The 11616-nt window shown below is 32.4% G+C and overlaps 1 protein-coding gene across 1 annotated transcript; it reads left to right on the top strand.

The window, feature by feature from the left end:
• The first annotated feature begins 6744 nt into the window (after positions 1-6744).
• Positions 6745-10216, top strand: LOC126726424 (CBS domain-containing protein CBSX3, mitochondrial). Its single transcript, XM_050431693.1, has 6 exons — positions 6745-6906; positions 8027-8291; positions 8425-8506; positions 9499-9572; positions 9696-9756; positions 9858-10216. The coding sequence occupies exons 2-6, from the start codon at positions 8034-8036 to the stop codon at positions 9998-10000; spliced, it is 618 nt and encodes a 205-aa protein (XP_050287650.1). The 5' UTR covers positions 6745-6906; positions 8027-8033; the 3' UTR covers positions 10001-10216.
• The last annotated feature ends 1400 nt before the right edge of the window (positions 10217-11616 follow it).

The raw sequence follows: 11616 nt of genomic DNA, 5'->3' as shown, positions 1-11616 counted from the left end.
TTATTGGAAACCCTTTTTTCCCCCTCGGCAGGACCATGCTCCACGAAATCATTATTTTGCAATTCTGATATAGTGCAGTGGAATGTTTTTCCTATCAATTGTGAGCTGTAATTCGAATTAATTTTTTAGTACATTTTAAAATCGTGAAATATTGTTAAATATTGCTTGATTATCTTTTTTTTAGGGTAAATTATCACACATATCAACATGTTGGTTTAATTTAAGATAAATGTTATGTCCACAATATTTTTATAACAAATTTTATGGGTTTCAGTTAACTCAACTGGTAAAGTTCTGATAGTTAAATAAAGAAATCTAGGGTTCAATCCCCGCCTACACCAAAAACCAATTAGTGTCTTGATCTGATAATAAAAAGTATCATCAAGAGTTTTAAGTGGTAAGTTATTACTGGTTGTTATTGTTGGGGCAAACAAGTAAAATTAGTGGTAGGTTCAAATTATAAACCACATTTAATTTGTTGTGAAAATATTGTGGATATAACACTTTCTCTTAATTTAATGCATGCATCCTTGACATTATTTTAAATTTAATCCAATATGATTATGACACACATTCAAATCAATTCCACAATGAATCAATCACAATTTTTTTTTAAAAAGTTTCAACCTATGATGTCCGCTTCTATCATCAGAACAAGACATCAATCAGTTTTTTGTATAGACGGGGATTGAACTCCAAATTTCTTATACAACCATAAAAAACTTTACCAGTTAACCTAACTATTACCCATTGAATCAATCACAAATGCATCGTATTCATTAAAACTTAATTTAGATATAACTTCCAATCTACTGGTCTGATGGTCTGATTGAAGCTTATGACATATTGTTTTGGTAGTTAATATTTTAATATTTGTTTTTGTGAATAATTTTGAATCTAATGGTTAAAATTATAGTTTTGCCCATGAGTTGTGAAATGATAGGTTTGCTCCTTACTAGGTTAAACAAACGTCGTAAAATGAGGTGTTTATACAAGCATAAATTTTACTTTGGAGTTGTGTTTCCAAACCACAATTTCAAGGCATATATGCTTACACTAAAATCATGTTTTCAAACCACAATTTTAAGGCAAAATGTGATATAATTGAACACAGTTTTCTATATCTATATTATGCACTGTCATCTCTTAACATTTTTTTTTTTTTTCTGGGGGGGTAAAGTGGTAGTTTTTGTTGATACCAATAAAACATAACCATTACAAAAGTTCTAGAATAATCCAGCTGTGGTTTCCTGGGATGGTAGTTGCTAGATTAGCTATACAAAAAACTGAGCCCAAAATGGCTCTAGAAACATGCAAGGCTTTACAAACAAAACCATGATGTTTTAAAGTTCTATGATCTGCAACCATAACCATATCCTGCCATCTATTACTGTATAATGAGTTACAAGTCTACACTACCCTATTGTTGCTGCAAAAAAACAAAAATCTGCAGAAACCCAATCTCTTAGCTGTTAAGGCTGCCTCCACAAGTGCCTCCTGTAATGCTGCACAAGTATTTGCTGCTGCACAACTGGTACCACCCGAGAAAATGGCAATTCCTTGGAGATTAATGGCTTCATAAACCTAGGCAACTCTTCTGGATTTCCTTTTCCTAAGTCCAGCAATTCTGATCAACAAATCCCAAGGTCCTTCGAGGTTCTGGTAAGCACAAGGAGGCTGTACAATTCTTCTCTACATGCTTAAGCTGCTAAAACCACCTGAAACCTGCAAATGAAGTTTTGAACAGTTAAAATGACTTCCATAGGATTAGGATCCTTGCCTTCATGTAAAACAAGGTTCCTGTGATTCCAGATAGTCCACAGATAGGTGAAAATAGCTTGGACATAGTTCATCATGTCTTGGTCCAATTACTTGCAACAACTCAGTACATTACAAATCCAGGTCTGCACTGATAAATCTCTTAAATCAGAGGTGTGCACTGCTAGTGAAGAACCATGCCAGCAAGCTCTAGCAAAGGGGCAGTGAAGGAACAAGTGTGAGGTAGATTCTTCCTCTTCCTTGCACATGGTGCATGTACTGTCAGTAGGAATACCTCTGTTTTTCAAGGCAAGTAAAGTAAGGAGTCTGTCATGCAGAAGCTTCCATACAAAAAGGTTAACTTTGTGGGGGACTTTCACCTTCCAAATTAAATTCCACACCTCTGGTGGGATCTGGCAAGGTCTGAGCTGAGAGTGTGAGTCTTGAAAATGGTCCTTAAGTTGTAAATTATAGGCTTTCTTAAAACTATACTCCCCAGAACTCGAATGTTTCCATAAAAGTTTATCCGAGATCACCCATGTTTTGGATATAGAAATTCTCAAGATTTCATCACATTGAGGGTGAGGATAAAGCTTCTTAATCATGTCACATTTCCAAACACCTCTAGATTGGTCTAAGAGATCAACAACAGTTCCAGAATCTAAACGTGCATTCAGCAAGTTTTGATCAGAACACCTAAACCAATTTGGGTGATGAAGAGAAATATTAGCTCCACTACCAATCAACCATCTAGCTTCCCTAAGTTTTATGTTATCCTGTTTGATTATGTTCCTTCAATCCCATGAGTGATGGGGTTTTGGGGAGCACTCTTGAATAGTGTATCTAGGAAAGTACTTAGGTTTGAGGGCTTTTGCTAGCAGGGATTGAGGTTATTGATTTATCCTCCAAAACTGTTTAGCAAGCAGGTGAAGTGGTAGTTTGAAAACATGATTTCACCGTTAGAGAAATCTTTTTTTTTTCTTCACACAAAGGCTATTCTCCCAAATAATGCCATCGTTAATAACTAGTTGATATCATGTATGATGCATGTGTACCCTACTAGATAATTTTTTTAAAATTAATTAAATTTTTTTTTTTATAGTTCATGCTTATATGTGTTATAATGTTTGAAAAAATAATTTAAAATATATTACGGGTCCGTTTGGATACCGCTTATTTTGCTGAAAACTGAAATTACTGTAACAAAATAATTTTTAAATGTGTGAATAATGCCATGGGACCCATTTTTTTTTATTTTTTGAATAAAGTGGTTGTGGGTCCCGTGAATAGTACATGAACCGTGCGTGAACAATGTATAATGTCTCCTGAACAGTGTAATCCGTGTGCATAAAAAAAAAAAAAAAAAAAAAAAAAAAAAAAAAGGAAACGCCAAACAGAGATGTTGGTTTTTCATCCGTATCCAAACGTCACCTAAATGTCATCAAGTATATTAAGGAAATTAATTTTGATTATATATTATATGTCACTCAAATTAGTTCAAAAAAGTAAATTATTGGTTATAAATTACATTGCCTTTTTATATTATCCAATATCCATACTTTTAAAATGTTAAGATGGCCAATGATGAATAACTATTTTATTTGTAAAATATTTGATCATACTCCTATGATTAACATGAAAATCAACATTTCATGTTAAAGATAATAAAAATGTATAATCTAACGATGTAATTTTGAATATATTAAATAAATAAAAAATCAATATAAGATAACATTATAAAAAGGTATACACGTACTTGATCATCTCCACGCATATAGAGAGAACCATATAAATAAATTGAGCCAAAATGACTAGTGCATAGAAAAAATTTGCATCTACCTTAACACATGGTAATGAGTTTTTTTTTTTTTTTTTTTTTTGAGAAACAGATAATGAGTTAAACTTAAAACTTTAGCGTGAGTGAATGCAAAGATTTGGTGATGCAGGGGACTAAAGTAAGCGATTTCCCAATACATACGCCACTTAGCAATTAATTAGGGCATGTTTAGTAGATTGTAATAAGCGCTATAATGTAATAGTTATTTTTATGGTTTAGTTATTCTTTAGTTTGATTATGTTTTTATTACAATGAATAATCATTCCTTATGAATAGCTATCATTCAAAATGAGAAATAATTATTCATCTTTAAATGGTTGTATTAGCTATTCTTTAGTAAGTGGAATAATTTCAAAACTTAATATATTTCCAAGTAAACAAACTTTCCATATACATCTAATAATTATAAAAATAAAAAATCATAAAAAATAACACATATCTCTCTTAAATTTAAAAATAACAATTTTTAAGGAAATATAATTGTATGAGTAAGAAATTTCTTAAAATAAATGTTAAGTTTCACTTTAATGTTATAACTTACAACCAAACTAATGAATAAGTTTGGTTATTACATTACAACATATTTTATTCCTAGTAATAAATATTACAATTTCTATCGTAATCCCCATGCCCAAGCCTAAGGTTCTTGTTTTGATACATCAGATATAAATTATTATTTTCTCAACAAAACAAAAAAGATATAAATTATTACTAAAATAGTATTATTTTGTATTAAAAAAATGACTCAATTATTGCACCATCTAACTTCATTTAAAATATAATTCAATCATGTAACTTCATTTTTGTTTTAATTCAGTTCTCTGATTTCATTTAAAATATAAAGCTTCTTAATCATGTCACATTTCCAAACACCTCTAGATTGGTCTAAGAGATTAGCAACCATTCCAGAATCTAAACGTGCATTCAGCAAGTTTTGATCAGAACACCTGAACCAATTTGGGTGATGAAGAGAAATATTAGCTCCACTACCAATCAACCATCTAGCTTCCCTAAGTTTTATGTTATCCTATTTGATTATGTTCCTCAAATACCATGAGTGATGGGGTTTTAGGGAGCACTCTTGAATAGTGCATCTAGGAAAGTACTTAGGTTTGAGGGCTTTTGCTAGCAGGGATTGAGGGTATTGATTTATCCTCCAAAACTGTTTAGCAAGCAGGTAAAGTGGTAGTTTGAAAAAATGATTTCACCATTAGAGAAATCATGTTTTTTTTTTTTTTTTTTAATTTCACACAAATGGTCTGTTTGGATACAAGTTATTTTGCTGAAAACTGAAAACACTGTAACAAAATAATTTTTAAATTTGTAAATAGTGCCATGAGACCCATTTTTATTTTATTTTTTTATTTTTTTCTGAATAAAGTGATTATGGGTCTCATGAACAGTGCGTGAACAGTAACTTTGTCTCCCGCGCAATGTAATCACGTGCATGAACAGTGCTGGTTACTATTCATAAGCGCTAAAAAAAAAAAGAGAGAGAAAACGCAAAACGTGCAAATGCACAAACGCAAACACGGATCCAAACCGCACCAAAGGCTATTCTCCCAAATAATGCCATTGTTAATAACTAGTTGATGTCATGTATGATGCGTGTGTAGCCTACTAGATAATTTTTAAAAAAATTAATTAAATTTTTTTTTTTATAGTTCATGTTTATATGTGTTATAATGTTTGAAAAAATAATTTAAAATATATTACGGGTCTGTTTGGATACCGTTTATTTTACTGAAAATTGAAAACTAAAAACACTGCAGCAAAATAATTTTTAAATGTGTGAATAGTACCGTGGGACCCATTTTTAATTTTTTTCTAAATAAAGTGATTGTGGGTCCCATGAACAGTGTGTGAACAGTACATGAATAGTGCATAATGTCTCATAAACAGTGTAATCCGCGTGCATCAAAAAAAAAGAAGGAAGAAAACGCTAGACGCAAATGCTGGCTTTTCATCTGTATCCAAACGCCACCTAAATGTCATCGAGTATATTTAGGAAATTAATTTTGATTATGTATTATATGTCACTCAAATTAGTTCAAAAAAAAAGTAAATTATTGGTTATAAATTACATTGCCTTTTTATATTATCCAATATCCATACTTTTAAAATGTTAAGATGGCCAATGATGAATAACTATTTTATTTGTAAAATATTTGATCAAACAGTAAATAAGATACTCCTATGATTAACATTAAAGTCAGTATATATATTAAAGATAATAAAAATGTATAATCCAACGATGTAATTTTGAATATATTAAATAAATAAAAAAATCAAAATAATATAACATTATAAAAAGGTATGCACGTACTTGATCATCTCTACGCATATAGAGAGATCTATATAAATAAATTGAGCCAAAATGACTAGTGCATAGAAAAAATTTGCATCTACCCTAACACATGGTAATGGGTTAAATTATTACTTTTTTTTTTTTTTTTTTTGAGAAACAGATAATGAGTTAAACTTAAAACTTTAGCGTGAATGCAAAGATTTGGTGATGCAGGGGACTAAAGTAAGCGATGTCCCAATATATACGCCACTTAGCTAGCAATTAATTAGACCCTAGCCTAAGCCTAAGCCTAAGGTTCTTGTTTTGATATATCAGATATAAATTATTAATTTCTCAACAAAACAAAAAAGATATAAATTATTACTAAAATAGTATCATTTTGTATTAAAAAACGACTCAATTATTGCACCATCTAACTTTGTTTAAAATATAATTCAATTATGTAACGTCATTTTCATTTTAATTCAGTTCCCTAATTTTTAACTTTGTTAAATTCAAGTCCCCACTTAGTATTTGTCAGGATGTGAACTTTAAATCTTGTTAAATACAGCAATTATGTCATCTTGGAATCTTTAACGGCTAAATTATCACGGAGACTAATCGAGTGGACTGAATTGAATAAAAATTATAAAACTAGTAAAAGTTAAACAACTAAAATTAAATTTGATGCAAAAGTAAACGATGCAATTTGTAATTTTAATCCCAAAAAAATTAAGTCCATTGACTCCGCTCACACATTCTGCTATTGTTGTAACAGACAGTGAATGAAGTGTTGAGAAATCTGTTTTGGATAAGCGTTGCACTTGCACGTGCGAAGGTAGAAGTGGACCCAAAAGCACTAGGGCTCAGTCATTATCCAAAACCGAAGTTGCTGCCGCTACTACTCTTACAGCTTACAATTTATAGATAGAAAGATAGTGTACTCTCTCTCACTGTATGTGTGTGAGTGTTTCTGGTGGAATCGCAAAAAAAAAAAAAAAAAAAGAATCGCATTCTCTCTCTGGTACTCTGTTTTCAACTTTTTCTTTCTTCCTTTTCTGCTTCATATTATTCATCTATGATTTCTGAGAGTTTGATCACTTTGGTATTAATGGGCTTTTTTTACACTACTACCAAATCTTTGGTGGTTTGTGCTCGCTCAAAATGGGTTCGATCAAACTGTTGCTCTGAGTTTTGTGCTCATTTTTCTTCACAAATCAATTCGGTACAACAATTTGTAACTGGGTTTAGTACAATATTCGATGGACCGATGTTGCATGTGTTCGTTTTTCCCATTTAGGAAATCTATCATTGAGTGGTCATTTTCGTGTCTGAATTAATTTCCATATATATGTTTGTAAGAACCAATTAATGAGTTAATTTCGCATGTTTTTTTTTTTTACTTCTTATCATAGATCTAATCATAAATGTTCCGGATTCTTTGATCTGGGCATGTTCTGTTTCCGACATGTCTATCCAGTTGTAACATGTTTGATCATCCTAGGTTTAACTTGTAAACGTTATGTAGCACATGTCTATCTAGTAGATTTGAAATCTGTCTTTATTTGTTTATTCATACTCACTGGGTGTTAATTCATGTAGGATTTGGTAGCATCCTTTCAAGTATTTCATTTATGCATCGATATTGGAAGCAATAATGTTAGAATTATGTGGATAAATGATTAAATTTACGATCTGTAATTTAACATGGTATCATGGGTCATGAGTTTAATCTGTGTTTCCTCCACTATACCTCCCGTTTAAAATTCCACTTTTGAGTTCGATCCTTGATTAAGCCATAATCTTTGCATGTGATTGGTTTTTGGTGCATCTCTATATATTAAGAGGATTCAGAAATTTGTTATGGCTTTTTTGACTTTCAAAAATTAAAAACAAAAAACCTACATAGTAAAAACTGATTGAACTTGGTATCAGAGGTACTGAGTTCAATCTGTGTCTCCTCCACTATACCTCCCATTTAAAATTCCATGTTTGAGTTCGATCCCTGATTAAGCAATAAACTTTGCATGTGATTGGTTTTTGGTGCATGTGTATTAAGGGCTTATCACATCTTCCCTTGTGAAGCATGACCAGCTACATACTTAAGTGGTTACAACATTCATTATTTTTCTCTTTTTTAACAGGTAAAAAATGCAAGGAGCTCTTCGATCATTTTTGTCAAATGGAAACATTGTCAAAAATGCAGTGTTACAACACATCCGTCCAATGACTCCCTTGATGCAACCTGTAATGTTTTCACGCTTTGAGTCAGTTACAGCTTCTCGCATGGAAGAGCAAGGTTTTGAAAGCACTACAATTTCAGATGTCTTGAAAGCAAAAGGTAAAAGTGCTGATGGCTCCTGGCTTTGGTGCACTACGGAGGACAGTGTTTATGAAGCTGTTAAGTCGGTATGCATATTTGATCCTTATGAAAAATCTTTTATTTATTATTTTTTAAAGTATGATTAGTATTGAAATGATTTTGATGTGCTTTTCCATAGAGGATTGATGTCTAGACTTAAATAAATCGTTCTCTTTTCAGATGACCCATCACAATGTTGGGGCCTTGGTGGTTGTGAAACCCGGAGCGAAAGAAGCACTTGCTGGCATTATTACGGAGAGAGGTTTGTGATATTGAAAAGATTCTTTAGCTCATTTACTTGATATTTGAAGAACTGTTTTGTTTGTCACGAATTATTATAAGATGGGTTTTTCTGTGGAAGTTGCACTCTTATTTTGTATGCTAGGATTATCATATCATCCACTGGCACATGAACTAGGTGAATTACACTAGGATCTAATTATATGAGGTAAAGAGCTTCAAATGTTCTTGCTTCTACAATAATTTTATTTCCTTATTTGTTTACACCTTTTTGACCCAGATTCAAGAATAATGGTAATCCACTAGATCTCATTGATGTGGTCATCCAATGCTGCATCTAAGTCATTCCACTACCTGAAAGTTGTCTCTTGCTTCTCTCTGTTGGATAGTATTGCTCAAAAGATAACAATAAACCCCCCCCCCCCCCCCCTCTTGTTTTTCATAAATGATGGTATTTCTTAATTATTTTACTCTCTAGAATTTATTAACAACAACTGGTACCCAAAACGAATATAAAAGAAGAGGAACTTGAAGAATATTGGGGAACTTTCAATATGGAGGATATACTTTTGCAAAATAGTCAATTTAGCTAGCAGCTATTTACGCTAAGCAGTAGTACTTGGAAAGAACAATGGCTGCAACAATTGAAGACATTTCATTTGGCTTAGTTGAGAGGATTTGCATATTTCATTTGAGTTTAAAGTTCACTCCAAAGAACAATGGCTGGTATCAACAGGGAGTGCTTTCACTGGAATCTTACTAAAAGGTTGAAGCTCAACCGTGTTCACTGCCAAAAAAGGGGAAAAACTGTCTGTGCAGAGCTTCTTCCTGGATTTTCAAGTTCATATTCGATCTCTTCTATTTATTTATTTATTCATTGCTTGAACATATACAATACCCTTAATTTTAATATAATGGAAATAGTGGCTGCACATAATGTATGAACAATGGTTGGTAGGGGTATCTGTACTTGTTTTAGTTAATTGAGTTTTCTATTTGATCATATAATTCCAGATTATCTGAGGAAGATCATAGTACAGGGAAGATCATCCAAGTCAACCAAGGTTGGGGATATCATGACTGAGGAGGTATATGTTTTCTCCCTCTTGGCAGGATATCATTCTTGCTTTATGTCAATTTTCTATCAAAGGTTGTTTACATTTCCTGTGTTATATCTAACAATGGCATGTGCTATAACGCGGTGGCTGCAGAACGAGCTTATCACAGTCACACTTGACACCAAAGTTTTGCGGGCAATGCAACTGATGACAGGTATTATATGCTGCTTCTCATTATTGATGGTAATTCTCTCTTTCTTTTCCTCTCTCTTAATTCACTATAATTTAAACTTGGAACTCATGGTTGGGTGGCAGATAACCGTATCAGGCATATTCCAGTTGTAGATGGAAAGGGGATGATAGGTATGGTGTCCATTGGAGATGTGGTCCGTGCTGTGGTTAGTGAGCACCGGGAGGAGCTAGATCGCTTGAATGCTTATATACAAGGAGGTTACTAGATGATGACGACAATGGTGATTAGATGCTCTCGAAAACTTCATCAAAAGATTACCTGCTCTTTGAACACTAATAAGCTTGAGTACTTGTAAATATGGTGTGCTGTTTGCAATTTCTGTTTTATGGTTATTTCAGTTTCGGACGTGGATGTAAAAATGATGCAAAAAACCAGCATAATGTCTACAACCTAATAATAAGCACTGCAATGTTGGATGAAATTTCTTTGCCATACCTATGGTTTGTTTATTAGTAGTTAGGATCCCCTCCTCTTTTCACGGGGAGATTGGAAGAGTTCAGCCTGAAAGTTATGGTTGATGAGGCAGGGGCCCTAGAGCATCTTATATTTCTCATCCACACATGATCTCAGTTTTCTCAGACATTTGATTTTTGAATGATTTCATAATATGTTGTCACCTAAGTTTTTGAGATTTTATAATTTTATGTCATTAGCTTGTAACCCCATGCATATGCATAAATACACTTAAAGATATACAATAAGATACATAATATAATTTATTTATATATATATATATATAATTGAAATACTATTGATAGTCATTTTTATATTTTGTTAACTCTTTAAAAAAAAAAATTGTAAGGATATTATTAGGTATAAAATATAAATTGTTTATTTTTTTTTATTATTATTATTGTGAAGCATTTTTTTTTTCAATTTATTTATTCTAAACTCTTTGGTTTTTATACTTAATAACTCACTTAGATGAATATTTATGACGTAGTCTCACATTTTATTTTAAAATTAAGAAATAAAATTCTTTGAGAATAAATAATTTATGACACATGGCGCAAAATTTGAACTTTTATTTTGAATTCTAATTTGAATTTTTCTTAACTTCATCAATTATTATTGTAGGGTTAAGGGCGCAAATCATGTAATGGGCCTTAGGCTTTGACCAAGAACGTGAGCAATCCGAGGACGAGTGAATGGTAATGAATGGTTCAAACCCAAAATTCAATAAGTGAAATACAGATAGGAGAGTAGTCCGAAGAGGAATATCTCTTTGGATATGATAAATACGTCTCAAATACATATTTCAACAATCACGATGACCTTCCAGGAAGCTCCAGTGATAAAGTTGTGTATCATGAACATCCAAGGACGATTGGACCTCAAAAATATCTTAGGGAAAGTTACTACCATCACATTGAATGCACTGCAACTACTTTCTTAGCCGCATTTATGTTGAGGAGACCCCTGAACAGTATTGACTTGGCTATCACAACTCACAGAAAATTAAAAAGGGTGTTTGATGGGACAGACACTCAAGTGAAGACTCGAATGATCAACAAGTCTAGGATCAAGATGGTCCAGGGAGAGCTATATAATGTAAGAGACCCTCCGTGAGGGAGGGATTGAGAAAAATAAAGAAAGAACACTGTAGCAATTTAAATTGTACTTGTACCCAATTGTGATCAATTTATAAAAGTGAAATCTCCTCGGACTGTAAGTCCATGGATATCAAAATCTCTTATTTGTGTTTGATTGTTATTTAATCCAGTACTAACCGTTGTCTAACTCACTAAAACTCAGTTATTTGACCCACTCTCTACAAATTCATTGTACTGGATTCACTATGCCAAGATCATACATCTTAGG

Source organism: Quercus robur, chromosome 1, assembly GCF_932294415.1.
Source record: "Quercus robur chromosome 1, dhQueRobu3.1, whole genome shotgun sequence".
Taxonomy (NCBI): domain Eukaryota; kingdom Viridiplantae; phylum Streptophyta; class Magnoliopsida; order Fagales; family Fagaceae; genus Quercus; species Quercus robur.
This window is presented reverse-complemented; position numbering and strand designations above follow the sequence as displayed.